The 23229-nt window shown below is 36.1% G+C and overlaps 1 protein-coding gene across 4 annotated transcripts; it reads right to left on the bottom strand.

Moving 5' to 3' along the window:
• Positions 1–783: 783 nt before the first annotated feature.
• Positions 784–23155, bottom strand: Bcs1 (mitochondrial chaperone BCS1). Of its 4 annotated transcripts, none has more exons than XM_083130506.1 (7): positions 22782–23155; positions 15621–16047; positions 14208–14347; positions 8227–8421; positions 7293–7526; positions 2459–2576; positions 784–1126 (listed from the first exon to the last, which is right to left on the bottom strand). In XM_083130506.1, the coding sequence occupies exons 2-7, from the start codon at positions 15941–15943 to the stop codon at positions 868–870; spliced, it is 1269 nt and encodes a 422-aa protein (XP_082986632.1). In that variant the 5' UTR covers positions 15944–16047; positions 22782–23155; the 3' UTR covers positions 784–867. The 4 variants fall into 4 exon arrangements, with proteins under 4 accessions (XP_082986632.1, XP_082986633.1, XP_082986634.1 ...); XM_083130507.1 differs by having other exon boundaries at positions 22910–23155; XM_083130508.1 differs by lacking the exon at positions 22782–23155 and adding an exon at positions 21395–21443.
• Positions 23156–23229: the final 74 nt, after the last annotated feature.

Raw genomic sequence — 23229 nt, 5'->3', positions numbered from 1 at the left:
AGGAAGTTATTTAACATCATTTCTTGTGTGACAAATACCGATATTACTACTCCTATGTGATGGCAGGTGCACATTGACCTCTGCCAGAACCATGCTCGGTAATGTAATTAAAATGTTTCCAGTGGGACATATAGTGATATTTCATGTAAAAATTTAGGAAAAAGTGCACGTTATGCATACACTCATAAATATAGTACATTTTATTACCTAAGTGAAGTTTCTTGTTTCAGTGTTGCACAATTGAATAGTTTTTCAGTAATACTTAAACTGCGTTTAATGCATCCATCATGAATAGTACATTTTATTCTTTAAGCCTAAAACACAAGTATGTTGGATTTTTGTTTCATTTTTCAAGTTCAAAATGTGTTGAAATTCATGAAAAAGGCCACTATTTGCATTATTTTGTGATTTCATGTTGAATGCATGAAAAATGTGTTTAGAACTTGTCACTGCACATTTTTTTTTTTGCAGTAATTTAGGTGGCAGAACAGCTCCAGGCTGAACCTCGCCTTTCAATAAAGAATAATTGAATTGAATTTTTTGGTGATATTGCTACTAAAATCAAGGTCCCTACTGATAAAAGTCTGATTCCTACGAAGACATTGTGTATTATCATCCATCCTCATAATCACGATTACCCCAAGAAGTAGAAAAGCAATATAAAACTAAAAATACAAAGAGAGAAAATGGCACTTATAGAGACTCTGAATACAGTGTTTGCATTAATATTAACAGTTATTCTGTAACAAGGATCTTCTACAAAAATGTAAATTTATACACGGAAAACATTTATTCATCCTCAATGAACATACTTGTACAAATTAAATATGCATATCACAATAGTATTTTCTACGCAGACACTTATTTCTACAATATTGCCCACATTGTACTAACATTATTTATAGCTTCCTTTTGGCAGTTTTTATGAAACAGGAAATAACCTTGCACTAATGCTGGACTTGCTTGTTGGTCATGCTCTAGCACTCCCTTTGCAAATGTCCTCGATTCCTCATGTGTTGCAGATGGATAGAAGCGTAGGAACATCTGTTGAAGTTGGTGTTGCGAACAGTGTCCAATAAATTCTTTAACATCAACCCTTCCCGGTCGGATTAAGGCAGGATCTAGCCTGTAAAGGAATAATAAAATAAAAACAGCATGTTAGTTTTAGGCATCTTTAGACCCCAAAGTTGACACAATGCTGAGAAATTAGTCCTTAGATAAAATTACTGATCGAAAGTTTGCAGCTCGGCAAGGGTTTTTACCACGAACCTTGATAAGTATTCAGTATAGAACCTGAATTATATATATATTTGCCTGCTTAATCAATTACATCCAAGTGGTCCTGGATTTCATCCCAAACATTGCACATGGTTTGGATACACTTTCAATTGTAGGCACAGACTCAATTAGCGTATCTGAGCATAACGTGAATTTCAAATATACTTTGCCAAAAATAAACTCTTCTGGGGCAGTGCAGTAAACGTGGTTTAAATATTGTACAAGTGTGTTTTTTGTGTTTCCAAATTGAATTGTTTTCAGATTATTTTCGAAGGGCCACTGCCTTTATTAACAGAGATTATGGTGTTGCGACGGAGACTTGAAGCAAACAGATAGGCAGTTCAGTCATGTGTGTGGTTCAGTGGCATACTCTTTCCCTCTAAGATGATTAAGGTGCACAAGATAGCAAAAAGACGTGATTTGTCACCAAGTGATATTGAAGTGGAATTGCATGCATTCAGAAGATTGTGCCCTCACAAATATATTTTTGTGTACCTGTGATTTTTTTTGCTCCATTGAAGTACCAGCAGCAAGTGCACAATTTTTGCCACATATCAGGCAATATGCAGGTATCGCTTTGAACCCTCATGTCCTGACGTTGCCTACGTAGGAGTTTTAAATTTTGTAAAAAATATGTTTGTTTTTTTACTTTCATCTTCTTCTACTTGATGAAGGAAACTTTGTTTTTTTACCACACACTGATAGCCTACTCTGTACTGAACAAAACAAGGTATAATTTGTAACCGTAGGTACAGACATAATTTTTTATATTAAACCTTGCAGAATTTTCTGCTGAAAACACACTAGGTGTTTGTGCAAACACTGGGAAAATCAGCATTGGCATTTAAAGGCCAATAACACTTCTTAAAAACAAGTTTTGCAGATTAGGGAGTACTTCATTTCAGTATATTAATTTGCCACTGCATCTTTCTTGCCTTGAAACATGGTATTTGATCTTTTAATTATATTTAAAAATTATAAACAAATAGAATCAATAGAGGGACTTAATTTTGTCTCATCTTATATTAAAGTAATACTTCAGCAAGGTTCATATTAATTCAGTCCCATAAACTTTTCTCTTTTTCTTTGAACTTCACCATTTCTTCTTTCCTTTTACTTTCCATTAAGGCTATTCTATATCCATACTATTTCCATTAGAACTAAAATGAATTGTGCTAACCTGTCAATATAATTAGTTGTCATGAAGACAATACGAGCTTCCGTAGACACTACACCATCAAGGCAATTTAATAAGCCACTGAACGTCACCCTATTCAATCCATCATAGGCAGCTTGAACTGTAATGAGAATAAAAGGTTTACATGGATCTGTGACTAAAAAAAATATTAAAAATGCTCATAATGCAGAAAATGGAAAATGTGAAGAGAAAAATTCATGCACCATTGTATACATTACCTATCAGGATTCGAACATCCATAACTATCAATATGATTAATTAATAAATTAATTAATTATACATCAGATCAGCGGCGGCTCAAGGGGTAGAGCCCCGTGCCATGGCACTACCCTCAGAAGAAATTCATACGTCGCCAAGTAAAGTTAAATGAATACATTGATAGTTTACAGACAAGGAGATTCGAATCTTGCAATCGGTCAAGCTGACGTGACGACCGCCCCAACCTCCTCACTGCATCGCCAGCTGTTTCGTTCGTACCCTCGCGAGGCAACGGTCCGAGCCGCTGAAGATCTGGCCTAACCAAGTTGACACACGTGCAGAGGGTTGAAGAAGTCTCAGCGAGGAACATTTCCACCATGAGCCGAGAACAAAGTGGCAGGGGGCGGGGTTAACCCATAAGAAACCGTGCCAGTCTTAGCCTGGCCTGGCGAGGGAACTTTCGCAGTGTTGACGCGACACAGTTTCCACCTTCCGAAAAAATCACTAAATACGACTGGTTTGTAACACCCGTTGGGGAAGTAATTTCTGCCTACTTTTGGAGAAACTAACCTAATATTTTTCCAAAGTTAAATGAACATTTTTGATAATAGATAGATGCACCAAGAGGGCCATCCAGACTTTTTTAAAAATATCCTATGATGATGCGAGTTTCCTTTGGCATTTCGACAATTTATTTTCATAACAAAGATATTTTCGACATCCAGTTAGAATACGTGTGCATGGGGGAGAAGAAGGTGATAGGATTTGTTTTTCCTTTCCTCTTGTAATTGTTATATTTTTTGGGAAGTTTCCTATAGTGTATAAAGAAAGGTTAGTGAGTGAAGATGAATCGGATTAGTACGTTATTACTTAAACACATGTTGTTTTCCACGTTACCAAACGAGGACAAACATCTTGGCTAGTGGCACAACCTCAAGGAGAGGGTGGGGGGGGGGCATTGCGGAGGTTTTTTTTTTCTATTTACTTGATCACGTTGGCACTACCCATCATAGTTGCCGCCGGCCGCCACTGCATCAGATAACAACATACATTCAAGAAAGCCCAAAACTACTTTTTTCATAAGTTTGATCAACTGAATCTATGAAATAATACTGCATGCAAATATTGATTTAATTACTAACATCAAGTAGAAAATAATTACATGATGCATAGTGGCCGCGGTGGCTCAGTCGGTAACGCGTCTGACTACCATGCTAAAGGTCCCGGGTTCGATCCCCGGCCGGTTCAAATCCGGGAACTTTTCTAACGGTGGAAGCGGCCCCGGCGCCTACCCAGCGTCGAATAACATGGGTACCTAGGGGAAACCCTGGGGGGTAAAGGTGGTCAGGGGCATGATGCTGATCACATCACCCCCCCTCACGACCGGATCAAGAAAGTGTGGGGTGTTACCCCCACACCCCCTATACGCCTTCATGGCATGGTGCTATGCACAGGGGAACACTTTACCTTTACCTTTATAATGGTGCTGCTTTCATAATAAGGAATAAATATACATATGGGCAATAGGTGTAACTAAGCTACAGGGATGAAAAATAACAATAACATAATTAGTAATTTTTATCATATTTTTGGGTTCCAATAAACAATCCTTATAGCAAAACTATAATAAATCATTAGTTTTCACATTGAGTGATGAGGTGGAAAATTGTGGACTTATAAAGTTTTTTTATTCTAAGCAAATCCTAACCTTCTTGGATTTAAGGCACTGCTGTTTCTTTGCACCGATTCTCGCAAATATTAAAACCAATTCACCATCCATCCTCACCATAAAATAACTACAATAGACTGATACGGGCATTGCCAGAAATTTTTGCAGAGAAATAACAATAATGATAACTAGGGAATGGATTTCTAGGTCCTACTTATTGTTTGCTATGTCCTAGACATATGCTATTTAGAGATCTTTACGTTTCATGTACACAGCACCCTTCTACTGAAATTCAATAGGATCTAAAAATGCCTAAATGAACTATAAATGCCTAAAAGCCCTATTTTGACTTGAAAAAACTCCTTTTAAATAATTCGCTTAACTTTAAAAATAACTTTTATTAAGAACGACCCTTAATTTCCACCACAAAGGTTTGAGACCCTTGAACGAATCCGAGCGGCAAAAGAAGCAATGCAACAGTAAGGAGTGTCAACGTCTGTGCAAATTTCCACCATCTTCCAGCTTGCAGCCCGAAATTGGAAACATGTGGAGTGAACTGACTGAATGAGGCATTCTCCATTGTCAAATGCTGTATTTCCCAGGTGATTAAAGGGATTGTAGCTGTATTATTAAAAAAGAAAAAAAATACAGGCTTTTTTGGGATGGAATCCTAGCTACAAAATCATTCAGTTGTTAAAACATCACAGGAATTATTCCCGGCCTCAGACAGTGCAAGAGCGTGGGAAGATTCCAAAATTACCTCAGTCTGATTGGCTGTTTCGAGTACCTGCTGTGACGAGTAGGAAAGGCAACCCTGCAAGTGACCAATCACATCGTCTGTTTCCCCCATTGACACAACAGTTAGGTGAAAGGGGAGGGTTTGTGCCAGAAACTATAACTGCCCTAGTGTAGAGGCTGTTCATCAAGGAGAGAAGACCACTGCGAACCTGCCTGTGGTTTGAGTTTGAGTTTTTTTAGCACACTTTATCTTAGATAGATTAATCGGAACTTGACCTACAGTCCGAACCACTATGTGCCTCCAATGGATATCAAACTTACGATCGCTTCGTTACAAGGTGACGGCCTTACCACTACGCCTCGGGGAGAACCAAACCTAGCTTGGGAATCAGGAGCAGTTTCGTTTATGAAGTTTGCACCAATAAACTCCAACCAATAACTTCATGTGACATAGAGCGAAGGTTCTCCATGGACCCTTCTGGGTTGTAACGATCACAATCACATTCAAAGTTAATGCGATTGTTACAATCCAGAAATGTTCGTGACTACCAGGAATGGATCCACGGGGAGGGTGATAGGGGCCCTCCCAACTATGCCAGGTTTTCGTATATGTTATTATGCCAAATATTTTTGAAGACTCCACTGTTCTGTCTTTCATCACCAAGTTTAATAGGCTCGAGAATATTTTTTAAAGTTTGATTTAACTTAGCTTTATGCTCAGATTGGGTAATCAGAACTGTGCCTACAGTTTAAATTTGATCCGAACCACTGTGCAATGTGCCTCAAAAGGGACTCAAACCCGAAACCCTTTGATAGAATAGGTTTTAGTTTCCTTTGTTGATTCACTTTACTCCTCATCGGATCGTTCGGTTTACCGTGGCAATGGAAGAAGTTATGACAACATACAATAATAACAATCTATTCCTGCCCTGAGCTCAATTTTTGCAATCTGAAGAACGTGGAAGTCAACTTGCTTCCTTTTTACAGTGCAACTATAGGTTAGAATTTATTCAGACTGGAATTCACCCCTCCCAACTTTAACTTCTGGATCCACCACTGGACTGTACAAGCACCTATACTCATGGACGACTGGAAGAACTTCACCACGGAGAACTTTGAAAAGCACATGCTGGAGAAGTACTTCAAATTATGATAAAGTTTTTACATTTGACAAATCGTACATTTATTTAAAATCAAAGAATAGTAATCATTGCACTAAAAATTGTAACTTTTGTGTACAAATTGCATCTAAAACCAGTTATTTCATAAAATTGTTATTAATTAATAATTATGCCTTTTAAATTTTTTATAAGCACCTAAGTCTTAAAATGGAGTTTATAAAGTCCTAAATCCCACTTTTTTAGCACCTAAAAATCCATTCCCTAATGATAACAGATGAGTGAATATTCAACACAACTGTTTTTCATTATATTTTTATATTGCATGCAGTTTGTGTACTGAAATGCATAGTTATTCTGTTCACTAACTTTTACACTCCTTGTTCGAGAAAAAGGTTTAAAAGTTATGGGGGGAAACTGTCAAACTATTTATTTTTTGTATTAAGTATTAGAGTATGAAAATACCATATTTGTCGGGTTATAAGATGCACTTTTTCCCTTTAAAAATAGGTCCGAAAAACAGGGTGTCTTATATGCCGATATTCAGTATTTCATTACCTCCATTTCTGGATTTTTTTTCTGTTCTGAGTTAGACGATTATTTTAAGAAGTGTGGCATTGCACTGGATGGTACAGAGGAACATTTGTTGTCTGAGAACTCAGATTCTGATTTAGAAGAGGTTTTCATAGCTCTTCATTTAGCTCTGGAGATGTATTAAATTAATAATATTAAAATGTATTCTTTCCTACTTAGATCAGGTAAGTTATTTGTATAAAGTAGACCTACTTATTAATTTATATTTGAAACACTGTAAATTATTTTAATAATCAGTGATGAAGCTTTTTCCCCAAAAATGTGTACAAAAAAGGTCAGCAAATAAGACATATCCTGGTTCCTGTATTTTACATTCAATTTTTTCAATCTAATGTAGTTTTGGCTATGGTTATTCTGTTAGAATTCTAACTAAATCATGTTATTAACAATAAACATAAGCTTTCTGATCTTTTGTAACTTTTAACTTTAAACAATTCCCGGGAGAGGTGACAGACTGGATCTTACCCCCCCATTCCTCCTGACACCCATGTATACTAACCCTTTGGGTTATCTTCCCTGCTGCAGAATGCCGCATCTATGTCTTCTAAGAGTATTATACTTTTTTGTGGTGCAACATTTAGGAGATGATTAAGCCTATCATCGGATAATCCACGTTCGCTTAGATTCATCACACATATTCCATACTCCAGCTCTCCAGCCAGGGCCGTAATGAAAGATGATTTCCCACAACCTGGTGGTCCATGCAAGAGGTAGCCTCTTCTGTAAGGAATACCTATAAATAATAACAACATATTATAGAGGGTGTCTGAAAAAAATGAGGAGAACCACAAGTTTTAAGTAGTCAGTATTTTGTTACAGATTATCTGTACAAATTTATTCACTTTATGGAATGTGGGATAAGGACTATTACAGCCCTGGCTAAATTGCGTAAAAACTGAAAAAGAGAAAACATCAGCACTGAGAAAAGTTTGATTAATTATCTGATTATTTTGATTAATATGTATTGTGGTTGAAAATTGTTAGGACTAGGGCTGATACCAGTGGTACTGGTATTGGTAAGTATCACTTGGATTTTATTAACGATAATGGCTGATTCTTCTGGTACTTTGATCGTTCACGGTGTCTGCAAAAATGCTGCATAATACTTTTGCAGTCTAGTTATCCAGGAAGTTATGCAAAATTTGAAGTTTTCATTGATTTGGTAATAATATTATGCGAAAGAAACTATTTTGTGATTACAAAACATGTATTTTTATATTCTCGTGTATTTTTTGAATATTTTAAAGCAAGACTCTGGAAAAATTGATGCTTACAATTGGAGTGGAATATTCATCCACTAATATTAAACAATATTTTGAACAACTTTTAATTGCTACAATTTTCAAGCATAGGTATCGATGACAATCTGTAAGACTATTAGGACAATTTAGCTAATTGCTATGGAAGCATATAAAATGGTGGAATATACGTACCTCTTTCGCTGTACCATCCAGGATTTCCGATGAATTCTTTAATATCTGCTATTAACCGCTCGGCAATCCCGGTATCCAGCACGACTGACTGAAGAGGCCGTCTCCGTCGGGGGTGTCCAAACTGCCTCCAGTCAGATCCAATCGCAGTGTACATAATGGTCTTGCCTTCCTGTTCCTTCATCGCCAATTGCCTGGCTAAACAAAACTGTGTCACTACTTTGATGCTTCATCCACTCTCGCACGTTAACAAACACAAAAGGTCTACTATCTTTGTGTACTTGTGACTTGTCCTCTACACAAATAGCAAATATTTATTTCATGTATCTTGTACATACGTTTATAAATTAATAAGACTCCCGGAGATCAAGAATGTTGTATTAATGCCAATGTTTTAAAAGTTGTTGATATAGATTTGTTTTTGTTTGGTATAATTGGTCTTTTGTTTTCAAAAATCCAACAGTTTGTAGCAGATTATTTAAAGTGAAACAATAAATATCAATGTGTTTTTAAATTCTTGCAACTTATATAATATTATGGAAAATCCAGTTTGCATATTGTATGAACTATATACTCAGTGTAATGGGACAGTCAGATTTGTCTTTATTTTTAAATATATTCTTCAGAACTTAAGTCATAATGGTTCATGTATCAGTACAAGTAATTGTGGATGTGATGATGCACAAATTATTTATTTATTTGATCTAAACATACCTTCTATTTCAGTTATGCTTTAGTAACCTTCTGTTCAGGGGTGGCTGAGGGGCCTCAGAGGTGTCAAACTGAGGGATCCTCCCTTTAGTTGCACCGTTCGGTTCAGACGTGTTATCTCGAGCTCCCGTGCTCAGTGAAGCGTGAAGTGTGCGAAGATGGGAAATTCCTTAGAGCAGTGGCGTTGTGCGATCGGTGCTTGGAATGCATCGGCCAGGAAGTTGCCAGTGACAAAAGTGGAAGCAAAAACTGTTCTCAATCTAAGCGGCTTGTTCTTCCTGGGATTGGTGATCATAATGACATTGATTATTTCGGGTGTGGAACAGAATCCCGGTCCATACACTACTGACGATATTATCCAAAAGTTGCAATCGATTGACGGAAAACTTGACAATATGGCTCGAACAACATCAAACGTCCAAGATGACGTAAGGTCGTTAACAATGGAACTACGAGAATTAAAGGTAGAAAACGCCATGTTAAAGGAAAAACTTCAGTTTTGTGAGTACAAATTAGACGATCTCGAAAACCGATCGAGGAGAGATAATTTGATATTTAGAGGGTTCAACGAAATGCAAGGTGAAACGTGGGAATGCTCGGAACGTCTAGTGCGGGATGCTTTGTGGGACCTATTGGAAATAGACACCGGTGATTTCGATATAGATAGAGCTCACAGGCTAGGGACTGGGTCTAAGAGACCAATAATAGTTAAATTTTCTAACTATAAACTCAAGCAGTCGATTCTTGCAAGGGCTCGCTTATTTAGAGGAACAGGAATTAGTGTGCATGAGGATTTTTCAAGGGGCGTGCGTGAAACCCGGAGGGAATTGGCAAACTATTTGCAACAGGCAAGAGAACAGAACCTATATGCAGTCATGAGGTTTGATAAGTTGGTGATAGAAGGCAGATCGTACACTTTAAGTTATTTGAGTGAAAATGGACTTCCTTGTGCAGCGTGTGACGTAATAAGTGAAAGTGTTGCCAATTCTCAAACTTCAAATCATTTAGTTAATGACAAGTGTGTCGTCTCTCCTAGTGCCGGTCGAGAAACTGAACATCTCCGCACCCAGCCCCTTCTCCCCGTTGAATCACCTACAGAACCAGCATCATCATCGTCACAGAACTTTGCTGATCAGCATCCACCCCCTTCCCCCAAAATAGCTCAAACCAAGAATAGGAAATCATACAGTGAAGCAACAAGGAAACTAGACGCACCACAATCAGCGATGCAGAACGGCGCCCGCAGGTATGCAGCAGGAATCGAGGACAGAAGAGTGTTCAATCCTCCCCCTCCCTCAACGAGTCACAATAACTTACCCCCGAGGCACAATAGAAGATTTCCATCCACCTACCAGGCTAGAGGTCAGCAAACCCGGTGACAAAAGAGATCTCACCAAAAATAACGGCCAAGTAAGTACAGGCAACTCCAAATGTATTTCAGAAGAACTTGACACTTCGTTGTTTCAATTATGTTACCAAAATGTTAGGGGTCTCCGAACCAAAACAAGAGAATTTTACACGAATGTCCTTTGTAATAACTTTAGTGCAATAATGATAACTGAAAGTTGGTTAGCAGATTCCCACGAGAATAGTGAACTTTTCGATGAAAGATATGTTGTATATAGGGGGGACCGAAGCAAAAAAGTGTCTGGTAAAACAATGGGTGGTGGTGTAATCATTGCAGTGAAATCAAATGTTAAGAGTGCATTAATAGATTCGCCGTGTTTACATCCGAATATAGACTGCATTTTGATTAAACTATGGTTAAACGGATTAGGAACTGTATATGTTTGCGTTGTGTACATAGCACCTGGTAGTAACAAAGACACATACACTTTATTCTTTAGGTTCATAGAAAAGCACTGTCAACCTGGTGATGCTAAACTCCTGATAGGTGGGGACTTTAATCTGACAGATATAACTGGTAGCAATTACAATCTAACTAGTTCATCAGCAACAACGTATTTCGATTTAAACAACTTTATTAATGTATATCAACTAAAAAGCTTGAACGACATTAAAAATAGCAATGGGAAAACACTCGATTTGTTTTTGATAAATGGGCAGGGAATAACAGTAACACGAAACACACAGCCGCTAGTTCCTGAAGACACACACCATCCCTCGCTGCTAGTAGATATTAATTATGTCAAAGAAACCCGCGACAAAACTCGTCATAAGCTACAGTACAACTTTAGTAAAGCCGACTTTCCATCAATCTATCACAAGCTGCTTAACACGAACTGGGATGTATTGAAAACAAAGAATGACGTTGATCAAGCTACAGACGTGTTTTATGAAATTATATATAAAATATTCGATGAATGTATCCCCTTAAAGAAAAGCCGCAAAAGACAATACCCGTGTTGGTTTACGAGCAGCATTATTAAAAATATAAATAGGAAACATTATCACCACAAGAAGTGGAAAAAACAGGCGGGAGACTTTCGATACCACTATAATAAATTTAGCGAATTTCGAACAATAGTGAGGAAAGAAATTATTGATGCATACAACAGTTATGTTGCCAATTCGGAAATAAATATTGCAAAAGATAGCACCCAGTTTTGGTCGTTTGTTACAAATAAACGCAGGAAAAGTAACAAAGATCCTGTACTTTTCAAAGATAAAGTGTTGTCAGACCGACTATCAGTAGTCGAAGCTTTTGCACAGCATTTTCAGTCGGTGTATAAAAAAGATCCCCCTAGATATGACATGAAAGTATTGCCTAACCATAAACAATATGAAACTTTGGATAATCTTAATATTACAGAGATACAAATTGAAGACGTAGAAAAAGCAATTAAAAACTTAAAACCTAAGAAATCAGCCGGACCGGACAAGATACCGCCCTATGTAGTTAAAGGTTGCAGTAATATATTGAAATACCCGTTATATCTCATTTTCAATTTAATTCTTGCAAAACACAAATTTCCTGAAAAATGGAAAGCCACGGCAATTTGTCCACTTCCCAAAAGCAATAACACTAATGACGTACAAAACTACCGACCAATAAGTATATTATCAGCCCCAGCAAAAATATTCGAAAAAATCATGCACCGTTACATATTTACCCACGTAAAACCTGTAATATCATCGTTTCAGCATGGCTTTGTACCACGTAGATCGGTGTTGACCAATCTCTCCGATATTACCAATTTTATTAGTTCAACATTGGACGAAGGAGGTCAGGTTGACGTAATATATACCGACTTTTGCAAAGCGTTCGACCTGGTTAACCACGATATTCTATTAAGTAAATTAGCATGCTTCAATATTTCTGAACCACTGCGTCAACTGTTCGCTTCCTATTTGCAGAACCGTAAGCAGTACGTAACGTATAAAGGCCACACATCCGACGAGATAAGAGTCACCTCAGGAGTACCTCAGGGGTCTAACCTTGGGCCACTTCTTTTCACATTACTTATTAACAATTTGCCGGATTCATTTGAAAACTCACACAAATTGCTGTTTGCAGATGACCTGAAATTTTACAGGAAAATAAGCAAACAAGATGACAGTGTGCAACTTCAAAATGATGTTACAAAGTTAGAAACGTGGACAAAAATCAATGATTTAACACTAAATATCAGTAAATGTCATTATGTAATATATACTCGAAAGAAAAACCCAGTTGAATTTCAGTATCAAATATACAACAATACTCTAGCAAGAAATTTTACAGTCAAGGATTTAGGGGTTATTTTTGATTCAAATCTTACTTTTAATAAACATGTAGAACAAATAATTAGTGGAGCGTTCAAGAACCTTGGGTTTATTCTTAGAATGGGGAGGGATTTCAAGAGTAGAGAGACACTAAAAGTTTTGTATTATTCACATGTAAGACCCAAACTCGAATATGCATCTGTTATATGGAATACAGACACAGCAAAGTACAGTGTAGCAATTGAAAGAGTCCAATCGAGATTCCTTAGATTTTTAAAATACAAATTTCAAAAAGTTTACCCCACATTTGAACACTACGACAACCTAATATATGAATGTCGGTTTACAAAGCTGTGTCACAGAAGAAGGTTGCATGAAATAGTATTCTTGTGGAAATTGTTAAATCACGAAATAGATGCTGAACATCTACTCTGCCTGATTAATTTTCGAATCCCGTCGTCGAAAACTAGACTAAAGAATGAAGTTTTTCTTATAAAGAAGGCTAGATCCGAAATTAAAAAGAAATCTCCATTGTGGAGAATGTGCACCAGTTACAATAACTTGCTAATCAAGAATAACACCATTGACATCTTTTCTATGAACCTAAGGGACTTCAGTAAAGCCAGTATTAACACAATGGCCTAAGCTTAAACACATACGTTCGTATTTAAATTGTGTGATAAAGTGTATATATATAAAAATATTTTTAATATTTATTTATATATATATATATATATATATATATATATATATATATAATTTCTATCTCTATATTACAGAAATATATGTAATTGTAATGACTATGTATCCTTCATATGGGCTCTGTAATTAGGTATGTACCTGTTGAGTTCAATAAATAAATAAATAAATAAATAAATAAATTTCTAATTATATAAACGTGGCTATTTATTTTAAAAGAATTGGATTTGTGTAGGCAAAAATTAATTGAAGTTACTGCTGCAAAACATAATAAGTATACTACAAAAGTACGAAGCACTGTAAGCTAAGAGATTACCATTATTTTGATATCATCATGTAGGTATTACATAAATATATCCCCACAGTAAACAGTACACTTAAGGTGTTTCATTAAGACAGTAAATACATAACATGGTAAGGTTTTTTTTTATTTCTTCTTTTTTAGGGTTGTTGCCCGACCCTGTGGCCGAGTTGTTAGCACATCGCGCTGCGATGCCAAGGGTCCCGGGTTCGAATCCCGGTCGGGCTTGGTTGTTTGTGAATGTCCATTCATCAATTTCATCATTTCATCACTCATCCCCATCTTCGCAAATTAGCCAAGAGGCACAAAACGCGAAGTAAAATAAACTAAATCAATCAATCAATCAATTTTTTAGGGTTGGTAGAAAGTATGGAGACCAGGTGAAAAGATAAGAGGAGGAACAGGATAGAAATTACGGTGTACCAAAAATTCACCTTGCTGCATCAAAATTTTAGCTTGAGCCACCCCTGCTTGTGTTAAGAATATATTTTAGTTTCAGAGAAATCACAGATATGCATCTTAAAAAGGTCAAAGCAGATGACCCTGAATAAAGTTTTATTCTAAATAGTGATGTGATACATCATTGAAAAACTTATTTAATACAAACCTTCTTCCAATATGGAATAAAACATTTCCTTGTTTCTTCCAAAAGCTGTTAATGTGACAGTCTCCCACGGGACTCCTGTGCTAAGATCTAGCGTATGCTGTTCCCTTGACCTCTCTACTCTAATCCACGAGCCATTGTAACTAGGGGGAAAATACGCTAAATGAATACATTTTCGTACATAATGCAATTAACGGGACAGTCACTGTGGAAAAAAGAATTTTACAGATGCAGAAAAACTAATACATTATAATGAAATCTGTAAAATTAGTTTCATAAGTAACAAATCATGATATCCTACATTCAATGTAGAAAATATAAAGCCTGTGGCATAGCACTCATCTCTGGTCTACACACAGCATTTTCACAGAGTATAAGTGAAGTATTTATCACCAATATTGTGTAAAATACATTTTGTGACTACATAACAGCTATTTTAATATTCTGTTGTAATTCTTGAATATTTTGTAGCAAAACTGTGGATGCTTATAATTGGAATGGAATATTCACTCAATAATATTAATAAATATTTTGAGTGATTTGTAACTCAATTTTCAAGCACCAGTATTGGTGGGAATTCGTACGAGTTTCACCATCAGTTATTAACATGTTAGGAAAAATTGCACCCAAAATGTGATAAAAATAACAAAAAAAATCACAAACTGCAGTCATGAACTTCAGAAATGCTGAATTTACTGAGCAATTCGATTTTTTTATTTAAATCCACTTTATGAACAGGGAGGCTAATTGCAACTGGACCTACAGTTTAAAGTGGGATCCAAACCATTGTGCAATGTGCATCCACTGGCAATCGAACTGGCATTAAAAGGCAATTACATTATCACTATGCCATCATAGGGAAGGTCTCACTGACCAATTTGAAAGAACTACTTGACTGACTGAAACTGATCATTTCACATTTTCTCACATTTCAAGTGTTTCATTTTTCTTGTATGTACGTATTGCTTGCATTATAGAATTATTTCTTTTGTAGGTTACAGTTCTTACAATCACACAAACACAATTTTCTACGTAACGTTTCGGAAAAACACACACTCCCATCATCAGACATTTATTCTTGTTTGATTCATGTTACAGTTGTAACATTGTAGTAAAAAAACAGTTGTACAATGAAAATTGTGTTTATGTGCTTGTAAGAACTTACACTAAAGTTGCTGAACAAAGCAGTTTTATTAAAAATCAAAAACACTTTACACATTATGTTTCTACCCTATATTCCTCAGACTGAGAACTAAGTTAAAAATCTAATGCCTTGGTCAGCAACTTTAGTGTATTTAATATGGAAACATAGTTTAATTATGTTCCCATTGTAAGAACTGTAAAGTACAAGAAAAACAATTCCAGTTTTTAATCTGGGACCCTCAAAAATGTAAATTCAAAGTTCAATAGACTAACTTGAAAAGATGAGTTCCAAGACTAGGAATAAAACTAAATCGGGTGGAAACACTTCCTGTAGCATGCTGTTGGTAGACTGTTTCCACACTCAGATGCTGAGTCTGCTGGGCCCCTTTCAATGTCATCCAATACAGAAGCCAGTAATAGCTCTTGTCCTTGCATGGCACCTCCAACGTCATCATGTAGTGGCGTCGAAACATGATCATCCCAAACTGAAAGCCTTTCCTCAGCAAGGCTGCTCCAGCACCCACGCCGAACAAACCGAAGCCTGCTCCGAAGTATGGATTGTCAGTCAACGTAGACAAATAGTCTGTCAACGTCATTTTGATTTATACTGAAGCTTTTCACACTATACTCGAAGAACACATCCGTGATTTGGAAAAAAGCTGTCCATATTCACGTTGCCAAGCCAAGTTTCACATAACAACTGTAATACAGAATATGAAGATTATACTTTACTGCATAAAACAATTAAGGTATTTTAACAAATCATGAAATTTTGGAAGCAGAGTCAAACATAAACAATCATCCTGCATCCTTCAGCATCAACATAATATTGGAGATGGAGGTCCACAATCGAAAAGTTTGTCCTTAAATGTGATGCACTGACATCATTCCTTTACATGCAGGGTTGTTAAAGGTTTAGAAATTGTAAATAATTTCAATTCCAGTCCGGGAGAGAAAATAATAAATGGCAGTGGCGGCTCATGGTTTGGAATGTTGGTGGTTGAAGTGAATGAAAAATATATACATTACAAACATTGGTCTATCGCAGGATTTGCAAAAATGCCTCATGACACTTTTGCGGAGTACAATTATCATGGACATTACACAAAATTTGAAGTTTCAATTTCAGGCTGCCAACAAAATTTGTGAAGTTAAATTTCCTGACTTTTCCTGAGCAGATTTAAAAAAAATTCCTGACTCACACACTATCCAATTTCTTACTTTTGCAAAATATTTTGTTTTATTTTACATGCAGCCTCCATCCTCCCCATAGCTGCCCAACTCTCACCTGAGTAGCAATTTTTTTATTACTTCATTACAATTCAAAATACAATAAAATTACATGAAAAAAGTTTTTACTAAAATATTTTGCAAAGGTACTGATTAAAATAACCCAAACTTACATTTTTTCCATCACGAACATGTTATATGAACAACTACAACACACTTATATGAATAAATTCTATGTATATATGCAATGAATATGAGACTATTACAAAAATTGAACAATATCACCAGAATGAAAACAGAAGTTTTAACAATGTCCACAGATGTTAATTTTGCAACTTCTGCAAAAGTTTGATTTTGTGAGAAAGTTCTTGCTCCATTTCAGATTTTTGTCTCAACTTCTTTTGATATCTTCCATTCATGACCTTCCTTTTTTTGGCAGAATTATTCTCTTCTGTTTTCTTAGTGTTACGCTCGTTCCAAATAATCTTCATATCGCCTCCGAGCAGATCTGGCATATGTAAGCATTTTCTGTGTGATAACAATTGCAAAGGAATCCATAGTTAGGGTGACCAGACGTCCTCTTTTATCCGGACATGTCCTCCTTTTTAGGTGTCTGTCCGGCGTCCGGGCGGATTTCTTAGAAATAGGTAAATGTCCTCCTTTTGGGGGGAGAGTATAGCATCGACCGTAGCAAATATGCTGCATAGAGAATGCTTCCACACATAAGGATCATCATATCACTTGGGGCACGTTAAGTATCCAACCAATGCTCACCTAGCATCTGGGAGCTGAAGAAGATCACTTTCCTGACTGTCATCAGTAGATAGGGGTGTGAGGGACATTTTTTTTTTTTTTGTAGGGACGGGATCTGGACTGGAAATTTTTCAAATCCCGACATTCGAGACGGGAGAAACTCGCAATTTCTCGGAAATTTTCGGGACGGATAATGTTTGAAATTTCCCAAAGTTCTGGAAATCTCGAATTCTACACGTCGTTTTCACCTTAAGTGATTGTTTTCGCATTTCTGGAATAAAAACTAACATTTTCCGAGAAGTTCCAGACATTTACAATTAACGACTTTTTAAAATGGCCATTCGGTATTTTCAGAGTGTTCGGGAACCCGAAAAGTCGGGAACTTCCAAATGGTTAATTCTTGATGTTTTTTTGATTGTCTCGACACTTCTCAGAAATTGTTAGCTTTTGTTTAAGAAATTTCAGAAAAAAACCTTAAGTGTAAAATTCGTGATTTCCCCAGCATCGGGAAATTTTTAACATTTCCCGTGCCGAAAATTTCCCAGCTTGATCGGAAAATTGTTGAATTTTCCCGTGCCGAAGGTCGGGATTTAAAAAAAATTCCCGTCCCAACCAAAAAATGTTCTGTCCCGCACACCCCTAGTCATTAGGTAGTATGTATTATTTGAACTTATATGAGACTTGCAAAACACATATAGTCTGAGCAGTTCTTTTTGATTGATTGATATGGTTTATTTTAATTCACTTTTCTGCCACTTTTGTCTAATCGCGAAGATGAGGATGATTGATGATATGATGATTTTGATGAAGGGATACTCACAAAGAACACACATGCCCAGTCTGGGATTCCAACTCGGGACCTCTGGCGTTCTGGCTAGGTGTGCTAACCATTCCGTCACAGATGTCGCCAGTTCAATTTCGAGTCATACATAGGCGTTAGAGAAACGTGTAGTGAGAATTTTGACTATTAAGTTTACTTTTATGAAATAACAAAGCGAAAGTGTAAATTCATCAATGATCTTGCAAGAAAATATCCAGTTTTTAACCCTCCCGTTGCCAAGTTTTTCGACACCTTTATTTTACCAAACCGGGTATTTTGACTACCCCAATACAATTTTGTGATTTAGTGTACTATTTGTTTTTAGATTCTGTTATTTTCAATGAATAGCTTGATTTAGATTTGAAATACAGTTTTTCAAATAATTAAAAGTATTTATACTGAACATAAACACCGTATGGTGACACTAGTGCAGCGTTGCAATGTATACGCACTCTAATTCAACTCAACAATAGTAACCTGAAACAATAGAGAACAATATGTTATTTGAACTAAACAATGGATGTATGAGAAAACTCAACAATGGAAAAATTAAATAATGAAGATGAATCAGAGACATATTTATAAAACCTTCATTTTTGACAAATATGAAGGTAAGACATTTCATACCAAGCAGGGTAGTCTCACTACCCCACCAATATATCCCGTCAATAATAACTATAAAAACAAAAAAAATGGGTCAGTCACGAGTGTAAATACAATTTCAATCAATTTAGGACAAAGTCATGAAACCACAAGTATGTATGTCTTCAGATAAAATTATTATTGGGAAAAATTATCCTGAGGTAGTCAGAATACCCCGCTTGGTAATGCGAAGGTTTTAAAGGATGGAAGAAACGAATATGAGGTAAATTGCAAGAGCGCTGTCAATTTCTCCTGCTGTTGAAAGAGTGATACAGGTAGAAATGTTCGTGGCACTAAAATCATATTTCTTGACCCAATCTAAACTATCTAAACTTTAAATTCGGTTTTGGAAATAAGTGAAAGCGAAGATTACTCTTACATTTGCTTTCACTTATGGGGATATCTAATACCCAAGAATTGGAAAAATATTAAAATTCTGTGCTTCAAAATACAGATATTCTTAGTTATGATTGTCATGTGTTAATTAGTAGATTAGGAGATTGCTTTCGTTGCTTAAAGGTAAGAAGAAATCATTGAAAAAATCATCAGAATTATATGTGAGCAAAGTGTTGGTAGTTTTTCTTTACATTGATTACATTTTGAGTAATGGCAAAATGAGTTGCCATTATTTTTTGGTGTCTTCTTTTTTATGACTTTGTCCTCCTTTTTCACCATGCACTGTCCTCTTTTTTGAATATATATGTCTGGTCACTCTATCCATAGTATTGTCAACAGAATCATGCACTCTCCTCAGTGCTATGATTGTATGTTCGCACTGGTTTTCAATAAGGGCAGACTTGTTGATTGAGAAACCACCCTGCATTGTAGCATTTCCGTGGGAAAATATCAGACTCAACTTTTTATCACTCTCCACAATGATGAGTATTTTTAGTTGTTTGGAAGAAGGGAAGCATAGAAATCATCGAGTCTGGCAATTCCTTGCTTGTCTTGTAGATATGTTTCAAAGCTTTGTGAAGAGTACGTTCTGACATCTTCACACAGTAGTGAGTACTCTTTTCTTGCATTTTCTGCGATGTCCTCTGGTACTCCGTTAGCTTCGAACAAACAGTGAAGGAGGCATTTGAACCTAGTTCAACCAACCTGTGATTGGTTTAATATTACAGAAGGATCATAGGGAAGACAATACTCTGACTACCTTATATCTCAAGGGACTTCTTTCCTTTAACTTCTAAACCGTAGTTCTCAAAAATGTCTGGCATTCCTTTCGGAATTGCAACAATTCAAGTTCAGTTGCCTGTACTTCCTTTAGGAACTGCTAAATTTTGGTGGCTGTAATTGTTTTGTTTTTTCGGTTAAGGAAGTGCAGACATCCTACAGTAATAATATTAACACAAGAATGGCAGGAGGGGTCAAAATGACCCCTACCTTTACTGTTTTTTTATAACTATCCTGTTTTCTTCTTATTTTTTCCTTGAAATTTTGTGACTTAGGGTATACTGGTGTAATTTGAGTATAAGTGCTATTTATTTTAATATATTTAATACTAAATTGAGTATCAATGCCAATTTCATATATATTATTTGTGACAGTATTTTGTATGATATGTGAAAAATTTGAGTTGGCAACACTGATATCTACATAAAAAAAATATAAACAAGATTCAGTCAACATTTTGATCAGCTGATTTACCATTTTTAACAGTTTGCAGTTCACAAAAAAGCAATCGAACAGCTCCCAAATTAAGGTAGGCTATGTGTACATTACATAATTCAGGAACATATTTTAAAGAAGTTTATTGATGTATCAAAAAGGGTTTTTAAATAGATTACAATGAAGTGATGTGGGGTAATTTGGGTGCAACAATTGGTTATCTGAAAACTAATCTCAATGTTCTTTTTTAGATCATGCCACGTACATGCATAAAGAATATTAGGAATAATAAAGCTTATTAGAATGTAATATCATAACAGGTTCATGTGTGGCTGTAAACTACCAAACTGAATGTGGACAGGTTGTAAAACAATACAGGGGGCAGGTCACAGCCAAAGATGCTCGGAGCAGAAATCGCTACTCTGTCCAGTTACTTACGAAATGTAAAGGAGAAGGTCACCTCTATGTCTTCCCAGAAAAATATCATATTGGGTGGGTGGATGAAGGACAAATCTGTCAAGTGTTTTCTGTCCCTGATTTTAATGGGAGGTATTTTAAATTTAACAAGCACTAATATTCTATTGTAGGCTACACGTTTTATCTATTTTTCATCTTTTCATTCATGTTATCTAATTTGATAAATAAATAATATTCTTCGCACGATAGTATATTCTTTCTTTCCTAGGTTACTTGCATTTACCTGTGGATGGGGTAATTTTGTTATATAATGTCTTCAAAGTAAGTTTAGAATGTATGCTTCATATTATACCCACTTTCCCCCGTCTCTGGGGAAAATTGGGTATACATAAACAAAGTATTACTATGGCAACAATAAAAGGTTAATTTTTATAAAAGTGACATTAAACCACTGGGGAAAGTCAGATTGCTAACATATACCAAGATCATTTAAAAAATTTATCATGGGTACTAACTAGAAGGCTTTAATTTTGAAAAATACGCTAAATTATATACCCACATTACCCCAACCTACCTTATCATAATTCTTTGTCCTCTTTAAGATGGTATATTGAAATCTACAAAATAAAATTTGTTTCTGTGAAATTTCATGTTATACCTCTAAAACAGCAGGAGGGGTCCGGTAAATGTTTACTATCCTTCGGACACCTATAACTTCTGAGTTTTGTCAATTTTTGACGTTTGTACTTACCTATCTGCTTTTGCGGATCATTTTTTAACGTGTATTCACGTTTTTTTGATCAATTTTTTTTTAAAAAAAGTGTTTTTGTAACTGAAGAGCGTACGTTTCCGCAACTGGTTTGTGGGGCTATGTGTCAATGGTTCGTGGGGCTATGCGAGAATGGTGTGTGGGGCTACGCATATTCTTTTCGAAACCAATTTTTAACTATTGTATCCTATTGTGACCCTACCTAACCTAACCTTACCGGAAATGGTTCATGGGGCTATGTGTCAATGGTTGAATTTCCGCTATGAAACATTCCCACATCACACAAAACACCTTCCAGATGTTAGACAATACTACTGGAACTTATTACGGTAAGTAGTTTCTTCTGTAGAAATGAAGAAATCTGTCCGAAGGATAGTAAACTAGTACCGAAACTACTTACCGTAATAAGTTCCTGTAGTATTGTCTAACATCTGGAAGGTGTTTCGTGTGATGTGGGAATGTTTCATAGCGGAAATTCAACCATTGACGCATAGCTCCACGAACCATTCATACATAGCCCCACGAACCATTTCCGGTAAGGTTAGGTTAGGTAGGGTCACAATAGGTTACAATAGTTAAAAATTGGTTTCGAAAAAAATATGCGTAGCCCCACACACCATTCTCGCATAGCCCCACACACTATTCTCGCATAGCCCCACGAACCATTGACACATAGCCCCACAAACCATTTGCGGAAACGTACGTTCTTCAGTTACAAAAACACTTTTTTTTAATTGATCAAAAAAACGTGAATACACGTTAAAAAATGATCCGCGAAGCAGATAGGTAAGTACAAATGTCAAAAATTGACGAAACTCATAAGTTATAGGTGTCCGAAGGATAGTAAACATTTACCAAAAAATTATATATTGAGTTTTTATTCTTATGATTAATAAGTAGAATCCATTAAACACTGGCGAGACCGCGTGACTTTTGACGCTCGCGCCATCTGTAGGTACATAATGGAAACAACGTCATAATGTTGTCATTTTACAGAAAATGCAAGTTCCTTATATAAAAAGTGATTATTTCTTGTTCTTCAGCATTCTATGGTGAAGTTTTCAGTTTCCGCGAAAGAAAATACCTCGAGGAACTTAGACAATGCTACAGAAAAATGAAGAAATCCGTTGACCGGAGATCGAACAGTTACCCTTATATTGTAGGTGCTTACTAAATTAATGGCATAACATACCTTCAAATATGGGCTGTATTTCAATTGCAAGAGTATATATTTTCATAAAATGCACTAAAAAATACATTAGTTATTAAAAATTACGTGTCTTTACTGCCGAGATTACTTATTCTACTGGGCTTCATTACATTGGAACTGCCAAGATGTAGGGTTTGTCTAAATTCAATGTTCTGTGATGTTCAGCCACATCCATAGGTTTCTCACTTATCGCACTACCTTACGTTCTGACGTGACGAGAAATGCCTATGTTGTTAGGTTAGGTTCTTAGCATTAATACACTGCAAATGTATCATTTATGTTAAGGAAATTAAACATCTCTAGCCTAACCTAACGATTTAGGCATTTTTAGCCTAACAATGAAAGTATTCTAGGTGACGTCAGAACGAAAGTGTGTTCCAGCGTTATGCGATAAGGGAGACCCGTGTTCCTTTTTAAATAATTAGACAAT

Source organism: Lepisma saccharinum, chromosome 10 (genome assembly GCF_977018435.1).
Source record: "Lepisma saccharinum chromosome 10, izLepSacc3.1, whole genome shotgun sequence".
Lineage (NCBI taxonomy): Eukaryota > Metazoa > Arthropoda > Insecta > Zygentoma > Lepismatidae > Lepisma > Lepisma saccharinum.
Note: the sequence above shows the minus strand (reverse complement) of the source record. Positions and strands in the feature narration are given on the sequence as shown.

Bases quoted from the DNA above. Each gene is read 5' to 3' on its own strand.
- Bcs1 (XM_083130506.1), bottom strand. From the start codon at position 15,943: ATGACGTTGACAGACTATTTGTCTACGTTGACTGACAATCCATACTTC. The intron at 7,527-8,226 runs GTACGTATATTC...TATTATTTATAG, and splicing joins TGGATGGTACAGCGAAAGAG to GTATTCCTTACAGAAGAGGC. The intron at 2,577-7,292 runs GTTAGTATACAT...TTCTCATTACAG, and splicing joins CAGGGAAGATAACCCAAAGG to TTCAAGCTGCCTATGATGGA.